General features: G+C 37.1%; 1 protein-coding gene across 1 annotated transcript; it reads right to left on the bottom strand.

The window, feature by feature from the left end:
• Nucleotides 1-459: 459 nt before the first annotated feature.
• Nucleotides 460-15,982, bottom strand: hs3st3b1a (heparan sulfate (glucosamine) 3-O-sulfotransferase 3B1a). The gene is made up of 2 exons (XM_037793537.1): nucleotides 15,155-15,982; nucleotides 460-1,309 (listed from the first exon to the last, which is right to left on the bottom strand). Exons 1-2 carry the CDS (start codon nucleotides 15,631-15,633, stop codon nucleotides 691-693), a joined length of 1,098 nt encoding a protein of 365 aa, XP_037649465.1. The 5' UTR covers nucleotides 15,634-15,982; the 3' UTR covers nucleotides 460-690.
• Nucleotides 15,983-25,616: the final 9,634 nt, after the last annotated feature.

Here is a 25,616-nt window from a genome sequence, read left to right as displayed (position 1 = left end):
GACAGGAGCCTCTATTGGATCCCCACCAACATTCCTCTGTTGAAATGCTATAAATAGTGGTTAAGTCAAAACATTGCAGTGGAAACGTATCTTATTATATTAATTTGAAGTTGGCTCGAGGGTCAACCATAAACTTACTACCATTAATGGATCCATGTTTTATTGCAGTGCCCGGGAGATCAAGGCAGTGCCATCACTCAGGTCTAATTGACATGATGAGGAGCTATTACTGTATTGATCCACCTGACAAGTGGCACTGGATCAGCTGGGGCCTGTATCGACCTGACTAAGTGGGTCCACAGACCTCTGAGGGTCAGGCAAATGTTAAGGGGATATTACCAGTTGTTTGTAAAGTTTGGATCGCATTCAGCTTAAGGTGAAGCAAAAGCAACATTTGGAAAAGTAAAAGAAGCCAAAAAAATGTCCTGATGGGGGAAAGAAAAATGACCCTGCTCATAATACCCGTAAAAAACATTGTGCTTTTATAAGAACGTACTCGATGAGAATTAAAACTGGAACATTAAGTTTGTTGTGGATCATGAATAAACCCGGTTAGGCAGCTTAGTGAGTTAATATCATAACAATAAATTATCATAAAATAGACTTCTGAACTTTTTACACATCCACCAAATACTGTACATACAACAATATGTCCAGAGTGAAATACACAGACCAGCATGAGTCTGTCTCTCAGTCCCAGCCAAAGTCATGACCAGTCATCTGGTAAAACTTGCTATTAAAGGGTTTATAGAAGTCCCGTAGCCTCTGCACCACCTCTGGGTCAATATTAGGATGGGTCCTGCCTTTGGTTTTGCCCAGGCAGTGTGGCTTGCTGTTCCCCTCGGGTCTCTTAAGGCAGGGGAAGCCCTTCGCCGGGTTAAAGTGGAAATGCTTCTCCGTCACCACCCTCCTGACTCCGAGGAAGTCCTGGACGCGAGCCATCTCTCCTGCGGGGTCACTGATCAGACGCTCTCCGCTGACAAACAGCAGCTGCTCCGCGGGGAAATACTGGAGCCAGCGCTCGAGGTGCTTGGCGTACATGCCAATTTGAACGGCGCTCCACGTGGTGTCAATCAGACCTGCCGACATGTTCTTAAAGGTCAGGCTCTCGAAGGACGGGATGTCCGGCTTCTTGGAGCGAGTCTGGGTGTAGTCTGAGATGGCCCGGGTGACGGGATCCCGAACCACTACAATCAGCTTTGTGTCTTTAGACATGGTGTAGATTCTTGCGGGGACCTCCTTGGTGACGTAGTAGCTGGGGGTCTTCTCCATGGTCAACTGGCCCTCTGATGACTTGGGCATCAATTCCCTGCAAAAAAAGACACAAACACGCTGATTTACATTTATGCTGCAGCCACAAAAAAACAATAACTCTGTACTAGGGCTGTCAAAGTTAACGCGATAATAACACTTTCACACAAATTTGTTTTAACGCCACTAATTAACGCATTAATGCAACTTGAGGTTTTTCGGTTGTAGCGGGCTCAATTTTAAAGTTACAGTGAAGATACTGGTATCATATGAAACTAGAAAAAACCTAAAGAATGGTATGGTATGGTATAACCATGTCTTACTAGCTTGTCGCGAAAGAGCCTAAATAGTGCTCCAAACTTGCACTAAATTTTGGGTTTGGTGATTTTCAAAGGGGTCCCTTGACCTCTGACCTCAAGATATGTGAATGAAAATGGGTTCTATGGGTACCCAAGAGTCTCCCCTTTACAGACATACAGACATGCCCATTTTATGTTATGATTTGAGCATATTTTTTATGCTAAATGCAGGGCCTGTGATGGTTTCTGGACAATATTTGTCATTGTTTTGTGTTGATAATTGATTTCCAATAATAAATATATACATACATTTGCATAAAGCAGCATATTTGCCCACTCCCATGTTGATAAGAGCATTAAATACTTGACAACTCTCCCTTTAAAAGGTGCATTTTGAACAGATAAAAACTGTGTGATTAATTTGCGATTAATCATGATTAAATCTTTTATTCGATTGACAGCCCTACTCTGTACAATTATATATTCTATTCTTCTTTCCACCACTACTTTAAAGCACCGTACATACAGGAAGATGAGATTAACATTGACACAGTCGCTCCACGGCAGGTTTAACGTACTGTCGGAGCAGGAGCAAGTCAATCATCATCAAGGAGACAATTGTAGACATCATGAGCCACATTAACAGAGTCTGTGAGTGTACCTGAAGTGACAGTAACTGGTAGGTAAAGCAGGAGTCCTATCAATCATCTGTGATTGCGTGTGAACACAATGCACAGCTCATGACATGTTCTGAATACGAACCCTAAAGGAATACATTCATCTGCTGCTGCTGCATTTAATCTACTCTAAGACCTCAATCCTCTTTCAATCCTCACACTTGAAATATTCCACACCATCATTACATTATACAAAGGACGGTTTAACTGTGAATAGGCAGCGCTATCCTTCATGCCAAGACAGAAGATGACTGTCTCTGCACCTTTCTCAACATATTTGTCTGTGATTTTGTGTCAAATGTGAAGATTTGAAGGAGCCCTGCATTCCTCAGGAGGAAATGCAAAGCTTTGAGAGCTGTCTGTTCCCATAACTGCATATTCTTCTTGACCCTGGATGGCTCGGGTTGATCATAATATAGCCTGTTAACTGCAGCCCTGACTGGATAATGGCTAAAGTGAGCCAAGGGGGATTAGGACTAAGCCAAACACGCTAGAGCATTAGAGGCTGGTTGACTGCCTGGTTGGCTGGCTGGGTGGCTGCTTGTCTCTGGAGAGAGGAGGAGAGATATGTGGCCACGACGACGAGACTCAATGGTGAGCAGTTAATCCAAGAAGAAATATAAGTGATGGACACAATAACACAAACTCCTGTACGGCTGAATGCAACCAAATCTCATTACATTTTGTGAGACTTTGTCAGAATGGTGTTCACATTTTATGGGTGTTGTCAGGTTATGTTGCATCAAATGTCATTTTTATATGAAAATGTTCCTCATCCGCCACTTTGGCAGGCAGGGAAAACACCAGTGATGGGAATAGAGAACCGGTTCCCGTTAAGAACGAGTTCTTAGTTGTCTGATTCCTTGGTACATCATGCCTCCGTAACTATCGATTCCTCTGTGTTGACGCATACGCACGCTGTATCATGTTTCAGTTTGTTTGGGACCGAAGCCACGGTGGAGAGAAATAAATCAATCAAAAGCATGACGCTACTAAGGAATGCAACCTATTTTTTTCCTGATAATGCTGCGACTGTGAAAAACAAACCTGTGTTGAAATCAGCAGCAGGAGAGTTAGTAACGTTACCTGTCAGAAGCAGGTGAGCAGCACATTCCTGCTTGGCTAAATAATGAAGCTGCTAACATCAACGGAGGTGCCATTGAGTTATTATGAGGCATTCAAACTCTGCTCAAGAAAAATTACTATTGGGCGAAGGTAAATTAAGACGAAAACACAGACAACTCCCAGACCGTACAACGTCGTGGTAACAACCTGTCAATCACAAGGTAGCCACGCCCTAAAGCATCCCCTGCTTTATGGTCTATTTGACTCTAAATGGAACCATAATTTACTAAATGAACATCATGCTGTATTGAAGAAGACTTGAAACTAGCGATTGAGACTACAAACTCATGTTTACAATGTTTACTGAGGTAATAAATCAAGTGAGAAGTAGGCTCATTTTCTCGTAGACTTCTATACAATCAGACTTCTTTTTGCAACCAGAGGAGTCGCCCCCTGCTGGCTGTTAGAAAGAATGCAAGTTTATGGCACTTCCGCATTGGCTTCCCTTTTCAGACCCGGAGGTTGCCCACTGAACAGAGTCAAGATTTACAAGAGTTGAATCAATTCTTCTCTCGCAGTGTCACCAAAATGTACCATTTTAAACTTTACAACTAGCATTTATTACAGGGGTATTGCATTTGCGATCGACCAGCTATGGACACTTCCCCACTTGTTATACGTGTAAAAATACTTGCACATGCAATATTTCTTATGCAGGTGTATTAGAGATACAATATCTTCTTGGGGGCCGATGCTTGTGAACACAACATCACTCCTATGTTTTCTAGCCTCACTATGGGAGCAGAAAAAGAGATTCACATGCTGAAAGATTTAAGAGATTTATGCATTAACTGCATCAAACTAACATTTTGGTCCCTGTAGTCCTTCATCGGAGTATATCATGTCATACAGATTCAACAAATGCCTTGAAAGCAACAGCAATGTGCAGATATCTCGTTTCCTGCTCTATGGAAATAAATATATGCCACGATGCGTTGTCGTGTGTTCACAAACCCCAACATACCTCATTATGGTTCAAGTCAGTCAAAATGTAAATCGTTAATTATCACAACATTTGCTGATATCCTCGTGTTTTGATTGTGCGCGGTTGATCGAAAGCGAACAAACGGGAAAGCGGAGCAGCCATGTCATTAAAGTGATTACAATAATTTCGCAAACATCTGTTGGTACAAGCACAAGGAGCTTCACTATCCCCCTCCAAACCCAGCAGCTTTCATCTTACAAATGTGTGTGGTGGAAAAGAGCAGAAAATGGTCCGAGAGATTTTGCTGTGCAGAGCGCCGGGAAAAAAAAGCTTTAGTGATTACAGGAACAGGCATCACCCGTACCTCATTAGAGCCACAAACACACAAGGGGCTCTCTTCCTTATGCAATGTCATCACCTAATGTCACCTGCTCTTTCCTATCTATGGATGTCTTACACATTTATTCCACTTGTATGGGTGGAAACACCACAAACCTAATCAAGGCAATAGGTGCGAGAGACACACAAACAACTCTATCGGAACCTCCCGCAATTATCGCCGGCATCTCTTGGATACACACAAGCGGAGCGCTGCAGGCCTTCCTCGGGGGCCTCCAGGGACACAAAAACTTACTACTGTACCAATCAAACTTTCCACTTAGTCCCCGAGCAAAACAATCTGTGTGAGAAGTGCATGCATTATTCATCTTAGCAGAGATAGAGCAAGGGGAGAGCGTCTCTGACTGAGCGAGAGAGTGAGGGAGTTGCCTTCGGGGGGGCAGATGTAGCAAGCTTTCACAATTTGTTCTGCTTAATAAACAATGTCGCCTGGAACCAATAGGTTTCGGTGCATCCTCATTTATCAATCAGCCATGCAAAGGCATCATCATTCAGCTTCAAGGCAGTAAAGACATACAAAACAGTCCTCTCTCTAGAATTGAGCCACAGCGTGCTGACTTTTGCCCCCTTCATGAATTTTGCATGTTTCTATTTGACTTCATAAAGCTGAAAGCGCTGCTTTGCTCTAAAATTGTAACATCTAAGTGGGCTGTAAAGTCAGAAAGCGAGGAGTCTCAGCTTTGAAGAGTTTCTACCTATAATTGGTGCACTAAAAATAAATTTGTATTGATGCCCGGGGCATACACACAAACATCCTCTGCCCTCTAACCTGTCCTGTTAGACTCGCAGGAGAGCAGCAGGGGCTGAGGAGATAACGGAGGAAGACTGTTAAGAGACTGAGAGGAAGGCAAAGAGAGGATTAGATGGAATCAGGTGCACTGTTGGAGGATGGAGTCGACCCCCCCTGACCCAGAAGCCTAAGTCTAAGTCTGAGGGCCTGTTCAGACCTGGTATTAACATGCGTTCTGAGTGATTGGATCACAATTGCACAGCTCTAAGTACAGGTGTAAACGCACTCAAGACGCATTGAGATCTGATCACTCAGACCACATTCAGAGGTGGTCTGGGCCACATATGGCCACATTCTTTTAGCTACTCAACTGACGTCCAGCTGGGATCCGTGGGGTTTCACTGCGCTCCTCATGTGAATAGACAGAGAGACGTGAGCGCTGGTCGGCCTCGCAGCATGGAAACGGCCTCTGTGCTCGACTGTATTCTGTTGGTACGACTGTATTTTATTGAAATATATCTTATCTATAGGCTACATAATCTACAGACTATCAGACTAGGCACACAAAGTGCATTATTATCATACTGTCGGAGATGTGTCGGTGTTTTTGTTCTGCTGCTTTGTACGGAGCTGACGACCGCCCGCCTGCATGTCCCCCGCTGTTTCATGGCAAAGGCGGCAGTCTCCGCGGTGTCGGCGGCGCGGAGGTCCCCGGGGATCGCCAGTACAATAACCTTTTATTTTGATGTCAATTAAATGTACTCAAATTCACAAATATGTAGGATATTACTACTGACATTCATGTAATATTACGTCGCAACATCTGCTGTATTGCCATGTGTTTACTACACGACATATTCTAATACTAGGTGTGAACAGACGTATTTAAAGCTGTCCACTTGTGATCACTCAGGACACATGTTAATGCCAGGTCTGAACAGGGTTTATGTTTTTAAGTCAGCGTCCACTTTAGATGCTGCGTCTGCATTTTCCTGCAACAGTAGCACGAGATAACTGCAACAACCCCCTCACAGATATTAATCCAGGAGTGGTGTTGCGTAACTTTTCTGTGTTTAGTCTGCTGGGCCGTCAGGTGTGTCCATTAAAGTTGCTGCTGGGTAGAAAGCGTTTGAAAGCCAGTGCCTTGTTTACATTCGCTGCTATCAGGAAGCGGGTTCAAAGGTAGGTATTTACAACGTCGCCGCGCGTGCTCGACCACTGGATGATGCCCTCGGCGATGAGTTCACCAAAGTAAGGAGCAAGTGAAAACTCCCGACACTTTTTTGTATCCTGCAGTATTCTGCTTGACTGACTCTAATTGGCATCTATATTTCAGCTTTTCAGACCACACTGACAAGGGACCGCTCCAGAGAAAAAAAGCTCTGCGTTATCTAATGTCATGATGAGTCCTAATCTCACACTGCAGCTCGGAGAGCGGTTGAGCTACTGTGGGAATCGGTCTCAAAGACAGGATGAGAGGTGGTGGTATGCAGCCACTTATGATAATCTGACCAATATACTGTGAGATGATTTCCAGACAGAAATCAAAAGAGGAAGGCATCTTAAGGGGAGGTGCTCTTTGGTCACTGCAGCCCCGTCTTATCATGCGTGTGAAAGTCATCGTCATCGTGCTTCACACTCAGTATCTAAACAGCATTCCTGAACAGCAATGATAGTGCAGAGAATGCCTTTTTCCCATCCTCCATTATTACTGTCAGTATGCAGAACTCAAGGCCACCTGGCTGTCTGAGGGAGACAGGCCCAGTTTGCAGAGAAGAGGAGGAGGAGGAGGAGGAACAGTGCGTGAGACATGCTGGCTTCCCTCACACAACTGTCAGCCTTACATTAACACATAACAATCCTGACAGTCAGTTGTTTTCTCGAACCAGCGAGCACTGTTCCTCAGGGTGGTGGTGCAGGAAAAACATAAACCAACAATGCCAAAGCAGTCACACTGGATGTTGTTACACTTTTTGTTTAAATGATCAGAATCGGTAATGCACGTAAAATCAATTTCAGTATGGATGTATGCTTTAACCCTCATCCTGCCAACCTATTTAACACACAAGGACTATACTCGACCCAATTGGTCACTAATCTCGACCCAGCCGGTCGCTATACTCGACCCAGTTGCCCGCTATACTCGACCTAGTCATATGCTATACTCGACTTAGTCGTATGCTATACTCGACCTAGTCGGTTGGTTGCTCAACCTAGTCAGTCGCGATACTCGACCCAGTCGTACGCAATATTTGACCCAGTCGTTCACTAGATTCGACAAGTCGGCCGCTGTACTTGACCCAGTCGGTCACTCACTCAACCCAGTCGGTCGCTAAACTCGACCCAGTCGGTCACTCACTCAACCCAGTCGGTCGCTAAACTCGACCCAGTAGGCCGCTTGCTCGACCCAGTCGGTCGCTAAACTCGATCCAGTCGGCCGCTTGCTCGACCCAGTCGGCCGCTATACCCAGTGGGTCACTGTACTCGACCCAGTCGACTGGGTTCCCCACTCTATCCAATCTGTCGCTATACTCAACCCAGTTGGTCGGTCACTCAACCCAGTCAGCCGCTATACTCGACCCAGTCTGTCGCTATACAGTGTTACAGGAGTTTCATGCTAAATCAGGACTCTATTAAGCAGCACTATTAAAAAGAATAGAATAACCTAGAATGATCTAAAATTACCCACCAAACAAGAATGCCACAGGGTACAAAGGGAATTCTGAATGAGTGACAAAGTGGCTTCAGAGAAAGCAGCGAAAGCCACGACTAAAGAAAGACTTGGTCAAACAAGTCCAACAACACTAACCAATATAATCCAGTGAGCTTCAGTACAGTTTGTTGGAATGAAGTGTTGGAGGAGTTCTGAATGAACAGAAACTGTAAGAAACAGCTACAGCCAAGAGAGCAGGTGATATAGTTTATGTGTCCATGTAACCAAATGTGGTTTTATATAGCAAAACTAAATAATATGTCAGAAACAATACTGTAATTGTTGGCTATATTCTGATACTAATACAGGCAATAATGTCATGCTATAAAGAGCAAAGCGATACTGCAGCTGGGAGTGTCACAATGATTTTCACTTCAATAAATATGGGCATTGTTTACTCTGTCAAAACATCCACAATTATGATGTTAGAGTTTCCATTGAACGGGATGAGAAAAGCCATTCTTTGCCTGTAATGTAACGTATATAGTGGTCGGTAATTCCCCGCAGACGCATGCTGGTCTGAGAGGATCAGCAAAACCAAACAAGACTTCAAAGAAGCAACCCAGAGATGGCTGAGGCAGATTGGGGCTTTCTAAAGTCGCTCTGACTCGCTGTCATGCAGCGGAGAGAAAGACAGACGCAGGAAACAACACAATCCCTCTGAAGATACTACAAAAAGAAAGAGATGAGGAAGTCAACAACTCAAGGGGATATAATGGAGTGAACATGTTTTGTTTCGGTGTTTCTAAAGTGCTGTAATAAGTGCTGTGGTTTGACAAATTGCCTCAAGCAGAAGCCCAGGGGGTTGTTGCAGCAAATTAAACCTTCAATCTCTAGAATAGGGAGGGGGAAGTGCACATTATTGACTTATTTTAGGAATCATTTTCAGTCTATTGGAAGAAACAATCTGATAAAGTTTTAGAGTGCAAGGTTTTTACGGTTTGTGGAAATATTTTAGGAATGTGTAGCATGTGTGAATTGTTTCTTTGAAGCACCTCATTATCAATGCTTTTCCTGTCAGTGTGCTGACACATTAGTTTAAGCCGGGGGATATACCTATATTGAGAGCTCTCGCTCTCACTCTCACTTACGCCGATCCTCCTGTGTCCCCTGCAAAGAGCCGAAAGTGTCGAGCAAGCGAAATTCCACCAGCGGACTCGAATGAACCTTCCCTTGGGAAAAACGCAACTTTTCCACACAGAGATCTCTGAAAGTCAACTTTCAGGCTAAAAAGCTTAAAGTGAGTCTTTTCTTGGGCAGGTTCCAGTGAATGCTCTTTCTGATGAACTCCTGCTGGGCTTCGTCAAAGGGCACTTTCACCCCTCTGAGCACATTTGCATACAAAGTGAAGGCAGAGAAAACATGTTTCACACTAATTGTCTGCTCCTTTATTGTCCGGGTTAATGCAGACCTCGGGGGTTCTCCAGCGTCCCCTTTCACTGAGCTCCATAATACTGTTGCGCTTTCTAAAGACTCACTTTAAATTTACTGCCCTCTATCTGCCACTGGCCCGCAGTAAGCCTCCCTGGGGCTCTGAGGAGGATTAGGCCGTCTTCTCTGACACCCTCGGTGAGTTAGTAAGAAGGCCGCTCATTGTTCTATACACGGAGCCTCAAGAGGGAAAACACAATCTCAACAATTAAGTCACTCCTACAGTCTGAAACACAGAAGAGCTTGATTTGAGCGTTCATTCAGCAGATGAGTATTAACCTGCCAAAACAAGACATACGGGAGGAAGTCGGTGCTGTTATTAAAGAAAGGAGGGGCCGCGCACAATCGTCTGCCTGCTCCTCCGTTTCTGCCGATTGGGCGACAACGTGCTGCATTGTGGTTGGCGTCCTGCTGTGCGAGGGGGCCTCTCCGCTATGTGGGGCCTCCAGCAGGATGGACAGCGCAGACCTCCAGCAGGATGGACACACCAATCACAGCAGATAAATGGCGTGAGCACAACTCAATGCCACCACAGGAGCTGATAAGCCCACCCAGCGGACTGCTCCTCTCTCCCCAAAGCTACTGCACGCCATTAGTCTGGGGGCAATGACGTGAAACATATGGGAAAACAAATCCACACACCTCCGCCTGGCTTTATGCTCTTATCTTTAAGACAGTGCAGACAAGACGTAGGACTGCATGAAGAAGCGTTTCAACAGGCTTCAAAAAGGTGTAAAGGTGTGCCAAACTGCCATATAAAAATGCTCATTTATCAAGTCAACAAAAACTCCAACTACGGCGCGCTTCACCAGACGAGGGCTTTTTTTTTCTGTGCTCCACTAAATGATCATTAAGAGTCGACTCGATGTCATGGCGCTCGGCTGTATGGGGTCAATCTGTGGCACAGTGCTCTCACTGTGACAACTCAAGCCAAGTTGTTTTAATTAGCCAGATAACCTCTGTGGGAAAAGAAGCCTTCGTTATACGTGATGTCCTAAGATGAAACAGTTTCCCACATCCACAAGCTGCCACTGTGAACAAGTCGCCAGCACGTCTCAATTATATACAACTGCTTCTTTGACTATTATAACATTTTATTGTATCCATCTTTATAGGGTAACTTTGGTATTTTTCAACCCCATTTTCACGTTTTTTGTGTCTAACTGACTAATAGGGACAACAATTTCTGAAATTGACCAGTATTGAGGGAGAGTGCTGTAGACGGCAGCTGCTCATGGGCTGCAATATGGTGCTATTGGGGCAAGCTGGCGCCGCCATTTACGTCCACTAAAAGTGCTTGTTTTTGCAATGACAGGCTCTGATTGTTATTATAAGTGTCTGACATTATGGAAAGAGTCTCGCTCAAGGAGTAGTCTCGTTCTGAAGTCTGGCGAGGTGACGTGTTGCCGGAAGACAACGGTGGAATAGTGGAATACATGCATGGTGAAAACGCAAGCTGTGTGTTGGAGTCGGCTTGGTGTGTCAGGGTCTGTAGTTTATCTAAAAGACTTTCAATGTCATGGCTAAATATTTAGATGATTTCCATAATGTGGATGAGGTCTTTGAATTTGATGGCCGCCTGTATTTATTTGAGCCAGAGTATACGGATATCCAGATTTAACAACGAGACTTCTTCTTGATCGGAACTTTGACACAATAATAAACAGTCCAGATCAAAGGAAAGGTAAGAGAAACATTTCATTTCTCTGTAGGGTCCTTTCAATAATGTTGTCAGACACTTAAAATAACAATCTGAGCCTGTCAGTGGCAAAAACAAGCAGTTTTAGTGGACGTAACGTTACATTGACGCTGCTCACTTACAGCGCTCTACCTCAATAGTGGACCAATTTCAGAAATTGCTGTCCCCATTAGTCAATTAGACACAAAAACATGGGAAAACAGGGTCCAGCAGGTTGAAAATGTTCAAAGTTACCCTTTAACATGCATGGCCTACTCGTGCATCACTTGTAAAAACAGGATGAGGAAGTTAAAAATCTTCAAGCTGAGGACGATTTCAACTTGTCCTTGTTGCTCAGTCTGTAGAGATGGACAAAAGAGCACTCTCCACACACTGACCATCAAAAAATGCCCTAAACCTGTCCGGAAATTCTTAAAGGAGCTTAAGCGAGAAGTCCCTTTGAACAATGCTTCGCTTCCCCTATTGTAGCTTTACGGAGCCAGCTTTGAAACAGTGTCTAGATCCTTTGACATTGCCTGTTAATCCCTCGGCTCAGTCAAATGGACACTTGAAACAGCTCTTATTATCCCTTGGCTGCTCTAGTGTAAAGCATTCAATGCCAAACTCATTTCCAGGAACATTTTGGGCACATAAAAGATCAATAATTTCCATGAATATCGTGTGTTTGTGGTTTATTCCCACTACAAGTTGTGCAACTGAGCAGCTGAGTCAATAGTAAAGAGATTCGGCATATTGAGATAGTGAGGCATGCTACAAGGACAACAGTTGCCATGGCAGAGAATACAATAAAAATGTTACTCAATGTTGAAGTTGTAAGCAGCCTCAGGCCCTGAATCTCTGACAGTGATGTGTATTTGGATAGAAGATGAAAACAAATGACTGCACTGAATCAATACTCTGGAACTCATAATCTTGAATCACGCTGCTGGCTACTCAAGGATGACGGCATGATGCAACTTGCTGACTCCTAAACATAAACCACGAAGGGTTGTTTCTGTCTTTGAACTGCATCCAGGATTCATGTCAAACCTAAATGGAAGCTCTGCTGCTTTATCTTCTTCTCCTACCTGGTGCTCCCTTCCTGTCAGAGAGCCACAGCAAGTCTACGTCCAAGGACGGGAACTCTGAGTGAAGGTCATGCAAACAAACAGGAAATCGATTGTGCTTTGGAAATGAACATGGCTGAGGAGAGTTGCCTGAAATGTTACGTTTTAGTCTTTATAGAAATGAAGGTTATGCGGAAGTTCAATCAGGAGAAACCTCCATACACTCTCATCCATTCACAACCTTTCTGTCTCTTTCACTGGCTCCTACTCCATCAGCTGATTTTGGGGTGTTTCACTCTTATAACCAAACAGATTCGTCCACGTTCTCCCTGAGCCAATCATATCGTTGCAATCGAATTTTAAAACTCCTCTCTGCTGCTGTCAGTTGTCATTTCAGTGCAAACCGATGAAACCCGCCTCCACCCCTTCATCTCCAGTCTTCATCATATTCAGTGCCCAGTCCTGCTCCACATCCCTTCATCGGATCTTCAGCTACTCCCTTCACCACCACCACCACCAGTGTCCAGACTACCCCCTTTTATATACTACATCACGATGGAGTCTAATCGCCAATGACTTTGCACTATTCTACTTATCACGCACCATGTAATACATTATTGTTCATTCGATATGGGATCTCTCCTGATTGAACTGACATTAGAGGTTTGATTACACCTGCAGTTAAGGTGCATCATCTAGATGTTAAAATGTCCTGCTCTTCATAACGTATATCAACACCTATCACCTCATTATCAACGTTATACTGGCTGAGTTTCAGTTTCATTTCTATTAACAATATACCTACAATGTAACCGTTTACTGTGAATGCTGAAGTAGATATCATACATTACACCTGCTTCCCTCATGTGAAAAGATTAGGGCTGTCAAAGTAAACACGACAATAACGCGTTAAACGCAAATTCGTTTTAACACCACTAATTTCTTTAACGCATTAATCAATCTCCCGGAGGTTATATCGGGCTCAGTTTTAAAGCTAGAGTGAAGATACTGTCATCTTATGAAACTTGAAAACCTAGCTTGTCAGGAAGGAGGCTAAATAATGCTCCAAACTTGCACTGCTAAATTTAGGAAAAACTGGCATGGCCATTTTCGAAGGGGTCCCCTGACCTCTGACCTTAAGATATGTGAATGAAAATGGGTTCTATGGGTACCCACGAGTCTCCCCTTTACAGACATGCCCACTTTATGATAATCACATGCAGTTTGGGGCAAGTCATAGTCAAGTCAGCACACTGACACACTGACAGCTGTTGTTGCCTGTTGGGCTTGAGTTTGCCATGTTATGATTTCAGCATATTTTGTATGCTAAATGCAGTACCTGTGAGGGTTTCTGGACAATATTTGTCATTGTTTTGTGTTGTTAGTTGATGACAATAATAAATATATACATAAATTTACATAAAGCAAGCATATTTGTCCACTCCCATGTTGATAAGAGTATTAAATACTTGACAAATCTCCCTTTAAGGTACATTTTGAACAGATAAAAACTGTGTGATTAATTTACGACTAATCTTGATTAACTATTTTTATCGATTGACAGCCCTAGAATAGATGAATGATGAAAGTAATCAACATGGTAAACTGGAAGTGACTTTAAACTCCACGTCTTTATTAAACCAGAGACTAAAGATGTTCACAGTTTGTCATGTTGATTACCTTGACTATAAAATCACAGCACATATCAAACATCACTACAAAACCATAATCTACTATTAAATGAGCATTCTTTTAATTCCTCTTTTCCGCCTACTGGTAGATTCATACTTGTCTTTGTCAATAAAAATAACTTTCTTCATAGTAATTGCACAGTATCATTATTTTATTTTCCCACTTTCTTGGATCTTAATATCATATTTTATCACCTTGAACACCTAATATCCTTGGAAACTTACTGAAATATAAGTTAATTTATCACTGCAGAACTGTTTAACTGTTGTTGTCAAGACAATTTAATATAGTAGCTATGGTGGTAAAATATAATAAAGTTAAAGGTTACATGACAATAGACTTTTAAAGAAGCAAAGTCTATATTTACAATGTGTCTGCCTTGGTGGACACAACCAAATGTAATTAAAACATACTTTTTATTTAGCCTAGTATACATATTCCAGCCTACTGTCTTGTGGGTTTTATATGGTTAAATCATATGAAACAAAGTAGATAAAAGTTGCATTTCAGAGGTTTCCAGAGGAGGAACAAATGATGTTTGTTGATCCCATGTATGTTTTTTTTACTGTTGCAGAACTGTTTAACTGTTGTTGTCAAGACAATATAATATAGTAACTATATGGTGGTGCAATATAATAAAGTGAAAGGTTACATGACAATAGACTTTTAAAGGAGCAAAGTCTGTATTTACAATGTTTTTACCTTGGTGGACACAACCGGATGTAATATGAATTTATTTAATCTATTATAGATATTCCAGCCTACTGTCTTGTGGGTTTTATATGGTTAAATCATATGAAACAAAGTAGATGAAAGTTGCATTTCAGAGGTTTTCAGAAGAGAAACAAATGATGTTTGTGTTTTATTCTGGAAAAGAGTTCCAGAGAGCCTCCATACACTTTATGTTAATGTGTAAGTGAAGCTGCCAGTAGACTATCTCTATCTCTGGATGAATGTTTTATCAGATCATATGATACAAAGTAGATACAAGTTGCATTACAGAGGTTTTCAGAGGAGGAACAAATGATGTGTTTAATTCTAGTAAAGAGTTTTGCTTCCAGAGAGCCTCCATACACTTTATGTAAATGTGTAAGTGAAGCACCCAGTTGACTATCTATCTCTATCTCTGGATGAATGTTTCATCAGATGAGATCATGTGATATATACCTGTACCACTCCAGTCCCTTGTCGTAGTTTCGGTCGAAGAAGTGCGGCTCTGCTCCCACCGCCCTGATGTCCGGATGCAGCCGCAGGAACTCCAGCAGAGCCCGGGTTCCTCCTTTCTTCACCCCGATGATGATGGCCTGAGGCAACTTCTTACTCTCAGACTCATTGAGGAAACCTGACATGGCATTATCATCATCCAGCGCCCACTCGTCTCCTCTGCTGTCCAAGTCGTTCTCGTTATTCAGTAAGTCCCTGGACGAACCCACAGAGACAGAGGACTCCTGGTTGTCCACCTCAGAGTCGTTGCGCACAGAGGAGCTGTAGGTCGACAGGTTTGGCACCGTGGAGCAGTAGCCAACACAGCAATAAATCATGTACACCCAGAGGGACAGCATTATGCAGAACACAAACAGTTTGTTTTTCACGTGGGGTGATGATGGCACAACATGTAGATTGTGTAAAATCGGACTATATTCCATAGGACCGCCGGGAAAAAGTTATATTCCAGTTAACAGGCATGTTGGCAAAAGGCGCATCAGTCCTCCAGTGTCTCCATGACTCCAATCCTGCTGGACATCCTGGACAACCGGTGCGCAGCTTCTCAAAATACTAATTATAGGCAACATGGAAACTGAGATTGCTTAAACTCCACTTCTGTTGGAGTATGTGATAGATTTTTTTATTATTATAATTCTTGATAGAAAGAAAAATGTGGAAAAAATTAAAAAATGAAATCACAAAAGAGTCAGTGGAAATATCAGCAGGTGAGCGTTACGCGCGTCAGAGACTCAGTTTGTCTTCCATCACTTGCTCTCTCTCAGTGTGTGAGCGCTCAGTCACACAGCAGCACCAAGTTATCTAGGCAGCAGCATCAAGCAGGACAGAGTGGGGACAACATACTTCCTGTAGGGCCTTTCAAAATAAACTTGGGTTACGGTGTAGTCAAGACTAAAGCTCAGAAAATAAAAAATAATATTTGTATCCTAAGAAATTAATCATCAAGCACCAAAACATGTTTTCCTCACAGTGTTTTCATTCATTCAATATTAATATTATTATATTATTATAAGCTTTCAGATTCTGAAAAAATGTCTGAAAAAAAAGATCTTAAAAATGTCTGAAAAAAATGTCTGAAAAAAAAAATCTAAAAAACTGTTCAAAACAAAAAGTGTCCAAAAAAAAAGATCTGAAAAAATGTCAGAAAAAAGAGTCTGAAAAAATGTCAGAAAAAAAAGATCTGAAAAAATGTCAGAAAAAAAAAATCTAAAAAATTGTCTGGAAAAAAAAGATCTAAAAAAATGCCCAAAAAAAAAGATCTGAAAAAAGTCTGAAAAAAAAGTCTGAAAAAATGTCTAAAACAAAAATTCCCAAAAAGAAAATCTGAAAAATGTCCGAAAAAAAAATCTAAAAAAATGTCTGGAAAAAAAAGATCTAAAAAAATGGCCAAAAAAAAGATCTGAAAAAAGATCTGAAAAAAGTCTGAAAAAAGTCTGAAAAAAAGTCTGAAAAAAAAGTCTGAAAAAAAAATCTGAAAAATGTCGGACAAAAAAAGTCTGAAAAAAAGTCTGAAAAAATGTCCGAAAAATAAAATCTAAAAAAATGTCCAAAAAAAAGTGTCCAAAAAAAAAGTTTTAAAAAAAGTCCGAAAAAAAATATCTGAAAAATGTCTGAAAAAAAAGTCTTAAAAAATGTTTAGTTAAAAAGTCTGAAAAAAAAATCTGAAAAATTTCCAAAAAATATATCTGAAAAATGTCCTAAAAAAAAGTCTAAAAAAAGTCTGAAAACAAAGTCTGAAAAAAAGTCTGAAAAAAAAAATCTAAAAAAATGTCCAAAAAAAAGTGTCCAAAAAAAAAGTTTTAAAAAATGTCCGAAAAAAAACATCTGAAAAATGTCTGAAAAAAAAGTCTTAAAAAATGTTTAGTTAAAAAGTCTGAAAAAAAATATCTAAAAAATTTCCAAAAAAATATATCTGAAAAATGTCTGAAAAAAAAATCTACAAAAAGTGTCCAAAAAAAGTGTCCAAAAAAAAGTTTTAAAAAAAGTCCGAAAAAAAAGATCTGAAAAAATGTCTGAAAAAAAAAAATGAAAAATGTCGGACAAAAAAAGTCTGAAAAAAAAGATCTGAAAAAAGTCTGAAAAAAAAGTCTGAAAAAATGTCTGAAAAAAAAGATCTGAAAAAATGTCTGAAAATTTTTTTTTTTAAAAATTGTCTGGAAAAAAAGATCTAAAAAAATGTCCAAAAAATAAATATCTGAAAAAAGTCTGAAAAAAAGTCTGAAAAAAAATATCTGAAAAAAATCTGAAAAAAAGTCTGAAAAAAAAAATCTAAAAAAATGTCCAAAAAAAAGTGTCCAAAAAAAAGTTTTAAAAAATGTCCGAAAAAAAATATCTGAAAAATGTCTGAAAAAAAAGTCTTAAAAAATGTTTAGTTAAAAAGTCTGAAAAAAAATCTGAAAAATTTCCAAAAAATATATCTGAAAAATGTCCTAAAAAAAAGTCTAAAAAAAGTCTGAAAACAAAGTCTGAAAAAAAGTCTGAAAAAAAAAATCTAAAAAAATGTCCAAAAAAAAGTGTCCAAAAAAAAAGTTTTAAAAAATGTCCGAAAAAAAACATCTGAAAAATGTCTGAAAAAAAAGTCTTAAAAAATGTTTAGTTAAAAAGTCTGAAAAAAAAGATCTGAAAAAATGTCCGAAATTTTTTTTTTTTAAATTGTCTGGAAAAAGAAGATCTAAAAAAATGTCCACAAAAAAGATCTGAAAAAAGTCTGAAAAAAAAGTCTGAAAAAATATCTGAAAAAAAAGATCTGAAAAAATGTCTGAAAATTTTTTTTTTTAAAAATTGTCTGGAAAAAAGATCTAAAAAAATGTCCAAAAAATAAATATCTGAAAAAAGTCTGAAAAAAAGTCTGAAAAAAAAGATCTGAAAAAAGTCTGAAAAAAAGTCTGAAAAAAAAATCTGAAAAAAAAATCTGAAAAATGTCGGACAAAAAAAGTCTGAAAAAAAGTCTGAAAAAAAAGTCTGAAAAAAAGTCCGAAAAAAAAAATCTTAAAAATGTCTGAAAAAAAAAATCTAAAAAAATGTCCAAAAAAAAGTGTCCAAAAAAAAAGTTTTTAAAAAAGTCCGAAATAAAAGATCTGAAAAAATGTCCGAAATTTTTTTTTTTTTTAAATTGTCTGGAAAAAAAAGATCTAAAAAAATGTCCAAAAAAAAAGATCTGAAAAAAGTCTGAAAAAAATGTCTGAAAAACAAATATGAAAAATGTCGGACAAAAAAAGACTGAAAAAAATGTCCGGAAAAAAAAATCTTAAAAATGTCTGAAAAAGAAAATCTAAAAAAATGTCAAAAAAAAAGTGTCCAAAAAAAAAGTTTTTAAAAAATCCGAAAAAAAATATCTGAAAAATGTCCGAAAATTTTTTTTTTTTTAAATTGTCTGGAAAAAAAAGATCTAAAAAAATGTCCACAAAAAAGATCTGAAAAAAGTCTGAAAAAAATGTCTGAAAAAAAAATATGAAAAATGTCGGACAAAAAAAGTCTGAAAAAAAAGTCTGAAAAAAAAATTTGAAATATGTCGGAAAAAAAAAAAATATAAAAAAATGTCCAAAACAAAAAGTGTCCAAAAAATAAAATCTGAAAAAAAGTCTGAAAAAATGTCTGAAAAATTTCCAAAAAAATATATCTGATAAATGTCCTAAAAAAAAAGTCTGAAAAAATGTCCTAAAAAAAAAATCTTAAAAATATCTGAAAAAAAAAATCTAAAAAAATGTCCAAAAAAAAGTGTCCAAAAAAAAAGTTTTAAAAAAAGTCCGAAAAAAAAGATCTGAAAAAATGTCCGAAATTTTTTTTTTTTTAAATTGTCTGGAAAAAAAAGATCTAAAAAAATGTCCAAAAAAAAAGATCTGAAAAAAGTCTGAAAAAAATGTCTGAAAAACAAATATGAAAAATGTCGGACAAAAAAAGTCTGAAAAAAAATATCTGAAAAAAGTCTGAAAAAAAAATCTGAAAAATGTTGGACAAAAAAAGTCTGAAAAAAAATATCTGAAAAAAGTCTGAAAAAAAAATCTGAAAAATGTTGGACAAAAAAAGTCTGAAAAAAAATATCTTAAAAATGTCTGAAAAAAATGTCTGAAAAAAAAATCTAATAAAATGTCCAAAACAAAAAGTTTCAAAAAAAAAAAATCTGAAAAAAAGTCTGAAAAAATGTACGAAAAAAAAAATCTGAAAAATGTCGGACAAAAAAATACTGAAAAAACAAATCTGAAAAATGTCTGAAAAATAAAATCTAAAAAAATGTCCAAAAAAAAGTCCGAAAAAAAAGTCTGAAAAAATGTCTGAAAAAAAAATCTGAAAAATGTCTGAAAAAAAAAATCTAAAAAAATGTCCAAAAAAACGTGTCCAAAAAAAAAGTTTTAAAAAAAGTCCGAAAAAAAATATCTGAAAAATGTCTGAAAAAAAGTCTTAAAAAATGTTTAGTTAAAAAGTCTGAAAACAAATATCTGAAAAATTTCCAAAAAAATATATCTGAAACATGACGGACAAAAAAAGACTGAAAAAAAAATCTTAAAAATGTCTGACAAAAAAGGTCTGAAAAAAAAGATCTGAAAAAAGTCTGAAAAATGTCGGACAAAAAAAGTCTGAAAAAAAATATCTTAAAAATGTCTGAAAAAAATGTCTGAAAAACAAAATCTAAAAAAATGTCCAAAACAAAAAAATCTGAAAAAAGATCTGAAAAAATGTAAAAAAAAAAGATCTGAAAAAAGTCTGAAAAAAAAGTCTGAAAAACAAATATGAAAAATGTCGGACAAAAAAGGTCTGAAAAAAAAGTCTGAAAAAAATATCTGAAAAATGTCGGACAAAAAAAGTCTGAAAAAAAGATCTTAAAAATGTCTGAAAAAAATGTCTGAAAAAAACGATCTTAAAAATGTCTGAAAAAAAAGATCTGAAAAAATGTCCGAAATTTTTTTTTTTTAAATTGTCTGGAAAAAAAAGATCTAAAAAAATGTCCAAAAAAAAATATCTGAAAAAAGTCTGAAAAAAATGTCTGAAAACAAAATATGAAAAATGTCGGACAAAAAAAGTCTGAAAAAAAGTCTGAAAAAAAAGTCTGAAAAAAAAATCTGAAAAATGTCGGACAAAAAAAGTCTGAAAAAAAAGATCTGAAAAAAGTCTGAAAAAAAAGTCTGAAAAAAAGTCTGAAAAAAAAATCTGAAAAATGTCGGACAAAAAAACTCTGAAAAAAAAGATCTTAAAAATGTCTGAAAAAAATGTCTGAAAAACAAAATCTAAAAAAATGTCCAAAACAAAAAAATCTGAAAAAAGATCTGAAAAAATGTAAAAAAAAAAAAGATCTGAAAAAAAAGTCTGAAAAACAAATATGAAAAATGTCGGACAAAAAAGGTCTGAAAAAAAAGATCTGAAAAAAGTCTGAAAAAAAAGTCTGAAAAAAAAGTCTGAAAAATGTCGGACAAAAAAAGTCTGAAAAAAAGTCTGAAAAAAAGTCTGAAAAAAAAATCTGAATAATGTCGGACAAAAAAAGTCTGAAAAAAAAGATCTTAAAAATGTCTGAAAAAAATGTCTGAAAAACAAAATCTAAAAAAATGTCCAAAACAAAAAAATCTGAAAAACGATCTGAAAAAATGTCAAAAAAAAAAAGATCTGAAAAAAGTCTTAAAAAAAAGTCTGAAAAAAAAATCTGAAAAATGTCGGACAAAAAAGGTCTGAAAAAAAAGATCTGGAAAAAGTCTGAAAAAAAAATCTGAAAAATGTCGGACAAAAAAAGTCTGAAAAAAAGATCTTAAAGATGTCTGAAAAAAATGTCTGAAAAACAAAATCTAAAAAAATGTCCAAAACAAAAAAATCTGAAAAAAGATCTGAAAAAATGTAAAAAAAAAAAAGATCTGAAAAAAAAGTCTGAAAAACAAATATGAAAAATGTCGGACAAAAAAGGTCTGAAAAAAAAGATCTGAAAAAAGTCTGAAAAAAAAGTCTGAAAAAAAAGTCTGAAAAATGTCGGACAAAAAAAGTCTGAAAAAAAAGATCTGAAAAAAGTCTGAAAAAAAAGTCTGAAAAAAAGTCTGAAAAAAAAATCTGAATAATGTCGGACAAAAAAAGTCTGAAAAAAAAGATCTTAAAAATGTCTGAAAAAAATGTCTGAAAAACAAAATCTAAAAAAATGTCCAAAACAAAAAAATCTGAAAAACGATCTGAAAAAATGTCAAAAAAAAAAAGATCTGAAAAAAGTCTGAAAAAAAAGTCTGAAAAAAAAATCTGAAAAATGTCGGACAAAAAAGGTCTGAAAAAAAAGATCTGGAAAAAGTCTGAAAAAAAAATCTGAAAAATGTTGGACAAAAAAAGTCTGAAAAAAAGATCTTAAAGATGTCTGAAAGAAATGTCTGAAAAAAAAAATCGAAAAAAATGTACAAAACAAAAAAATCTGAAAAAAGATCTGAAAAAAGTCTGAAAAAAATGTCCAAAAAAAGTGTCCAAAAAAAAAGTTTTAAAAAAAGTCCGAAAAAAAAGATCTGAAAAATGTCTGAAAAAAAAGTCTTAAAAAATGTTTAGTTAAAAAGTCTGAAAAATTTCCAAAAAAATATATCCGAAAAATGTCCTAAAAAAAAGTCTGAAAAAATGTCCGAAAAAAAATATCTGAAAAATGTCGAACAAAAAAAGACTGAAAAAAAAAATCTTAAAAATGTCTGAAAAAAAAAAATCTAAAAAATGTCCAAAAAAAAAGTTTTAAAAAAAGTTCGAAAAAAAAGATCTGAAAAATGTCTGAAAAAAAAGTCTTAAAAAATGTTTAGTTAAAAAGTCTGAAAAAAAAGATCTGAAAAATTTCCAAAAAAAAAGATCTGAAAAATGTCCTAAAAAAAAAGTCTGAAAAAAAAGATCTTAAAAATGTCTGAAAAAAATGTCTGAAAAAAAAAATCTAAAAAAATGTCCGAAAAAAAATATCTAAAAAAATGTCTGGAAAAAAAATATCTAAAACAATTACCAAAAAAAAAAGTGTGAAAAAAAAGATCTTAAAAATGTCTGAAAAAAATGTCTGAAAAAAAAATCTAAAAAAATGTCCGAAAAAAAAATATCTAAAAAAATGTCTGGAAAAAAAATATCTAAAAAAATGTCCAAAAAAAAATATCTGAAAAAAGTCTGAAAAAATGTCCGAAACAAAAGTCTGAAAAAATGTCAGAAAAAATGTCAGAAAAAAAAATGTCTTGAAAAAAAATATCTAAAAAAATTACCAAAAAAAAAATATCTAAAAGAATGTCCAAAAAAAATGTCTGAAAAAGAAGTCTGAAAAAAAGTCTAAAACAAAAAGTCTGAAATGTGTCTGAAAAAAAAATCTGAAAAATGTCTGAAAAAGAAGTCTGAAAAAAAGTCAAAAACAAAAAGTCTGAAAAAAAAGATCTGAAAAAAGTCTGAAAAAATGTCCGAAAAAAAAGTCTGAAAAAAAGATCTGAAAAATGTGGGACAAAAAATGTCCGAATAAATGTCCGAAAAAAGAGATCTAAAAAAATGTCTGAAAAAAAAGTCTGAAATATTGTCCAAAACAAAAAGTTCTGAAAAGAAAAATCTAAAAAAACAAAACATTCATATTTAGACCACGATGAATAAAGAAAGTCTGGGGCATTTAAGAATGTACTTCCATTTTTCTTTACACTCATGAAAACACATTTTGGCTTTCAGGCTGCAGTAAAGCCTTGTGTTAATTCAAAGCAATATTATGTAAGTAAAAAAAAAAAAAGTCACACCCTTTAATATATAAAAAAAACAAAAAACAGTCCTTGTCATCTCAAACAAATAGTAAATAATATTACTACCATGATGTCACTGTATTCAAAGGTTATATCATAATATGCAAGTCAAGTCAATTTTATTCTTATAGCTCAATATCACAAATCACAAATTCGCCTTTAAAAACTGTACAGGATACAACACCCTCTGTCCTTTACAGTGCGACCCTCTCATCGGATGAGGAAAACATTGAACGCCTTTTTAACAGGGAAAAAAATGGAAGAAACCTCAGGAAGAGCAACACAGGAGGAATCCCTCTTCCAGGATGGACAGACGTGCAATAGATGTCGTGTATGCAGAGTAACAACATAATGAAAATACAATATAGATAATTCATATGACAAAATAAAAATGATAAATAGAATGTGAAACATATATGAGAAGGTGGATCCAGGATGATGTCAAGCAGCTTCCAGGCGTAGCCAAAAAGATAGAGGCTGATCAACACGACCTCTACACCATGTTACCTAGAGAGAGGACCAGATTTTAGTTTTTAGTTCATATCTGCTTTGGTAAATGACTGTTTCCCATGCCAGCAATAACAATTATATGCAAATTATCTCAACAAATTGGGTTAATTGAGCATATCACCTTTATTAGTGATGCTAATTGCTAATTATTATGTGCAAATATGTGTTCCAACGGTGAAATCAATGCATACACCTTTTGTAAGTTATTGTCTTTGGGTTTTGGTACTGCTTGAATTTCTTCCAGTGATTTGCATTAAAAACAGCTGTTCTGTACAAAATACTCACTAGCATCACTTTTATTTTGAAATTTGTCAAGGTTCCTTTCCTGTTCTGTCTTTTTTTTGTGGTTATTGACGCAGAAACTCAGGAGGGCTGAACTACCAGAGGAGCTGAGCAATCCCTCCTACCTAAACATGATTACAGCCTTGTTAATATCACACACTGGATTACATTACAAACCAAGTCCATGTCAGTAAAACGTGACTCATTTTTATTTTCAGATATGATGGAATAAGGATAAGATCAGCAGCACAAGTGAAGAAAAACATCTTTTCTTATTACAGTAAAGGCTTACAGCTGTTTGAGATGAATGAACTTGACATCAATCATCCAGTTTGTCTCCCCTTGTTTGGTATAAAACACAAAATATAAACTTTCCTGTGTCAAAAGTCCTGTCAAGTTATTTGGATGACAAATAGAGAATACACACAGAATAGAGCTTTCTGCTGCTCATGATCTTGAAAACAGAATACAAAAGTCTCCCACGACGATTTAAGACATGTTTACATCGTTACATGTGCACTTCTGTCATTTGAACTGCAAACGTCAGCTTTACAGCACAAAACAAGTGACAAGAAAATATGTGTCACGGATCAGCTGTTTCTTTAACAGCTTCACACGTTTCCTGGTATTGTGGGAGGAACGGTCCAGTGACTCAGAGCTGATTGGCCTCATAATCCTTCATAATTGCTCTTGTAATCATTCCAAACAACACCGTCCTACGTAAACACATACTATCAGCTTGTGTGGGGATCCATAAAAGTTAATAATTTACGTTTTATAGGGGTGTGGTGGTGAAGAAGTGTGATCACGACTTCTGAAAACGGCACCAAAAGTTTGTGTGTGTTAGCACCTCCTCTTGGGGGTCAAAGGCCGTCGGTCCCACTGCACCCCTGAGCTAGCAGAGGATTAGCAGGATTACCTCAGAGCTGCCATGTCAGTCAGAGTTTCACCAGAGACAACCCTGCCCCCTTCATCTAAGCCCCTTATCTCATCTCCCAGACACCGCTATATATGATATATGTGGTATGTATGTGTGTCTCTTCTAATCCTAAGAGTTGCATTTCCACAGTGCATGAGCACAAGATAACCTGTTTGGGAAAATGTGTGCGTCGAGGGGGTTTTGGTTGGAGCGACACAGTCATGGTTTGCCCTTTCTGCTCCGTGTGTACACACCGTGTTTGTCTTTGCAATGTGTAACTCTCTGGGTGGAAGTTGAACAGTTGAGTTCAAGTGTTGTTAGAGTATTAACTTTAAAGTTACTCTGAAGTCTAAAAAAAGAAAAAACTCTTTCCTGTGTTTAGCAAATGGAGGAAGACATTTATAGGTTTCCATGTCTTTGACAGATAGTCTTCTACAACACTTTATCCGTACACCCAGAGCTCCCAGTATGAGAACACTATCAGTAAATACAAACACGAATAAATCAATACACGTCTGTTTTGAAATATGTTTGTCTAACTTTTACGACAACGAATTAGTCACAACCGAAGTTTTTAAGACAAATTCAGCCGGCTCTTGCCAAGTGTGTAAGCACACTGTAACTCTCTAATGGAGCATAACCAGACAAACAGAGTAATAATATGAACAATTAACGTCTCCTTAATAGCTCAGATAATATTATATCTGGAAATGTTGCGACTGCCATAAGAACAATATAGCCTAAGTGAATTAAACAAAAAAATGTGCTAAAGTAGCCAGTATTAGTAAGTAAATAAGTACAATTTATTACCATTACCTCTCACAGTCACAAAGTGCTTAATAAGGACATTATGCCACATACAAGAAAGAAATAATATAAGATGACCACATGAGCCACGTGCTTAAGTGCAAAAAAAACACAATACATAGCGTTTCGAAAATAAATTTAAAAAATCACGTATTCACACAGGAATAATTTTGCCTGCTTTCAGAGTAATATTATC

Source organism: Sebastes umbrosus, chromosome 14, assembly GCF_015220745.1.
Source record: "Sebastes umbrosus isolate fSebUmb1 chromosome 14, fSebUmb1.pri, whole genome shotgun sequence".
Taxonomy (NCBI): Eukaryota; Metazoa; Chordata; class Actinopteri; order Perciformes; family Sebastidae; genus Sebastes; species Sebastes umbrosus.
This window is presented reverse-complemented; position numbering and strand designations above follow the sequence as displayed.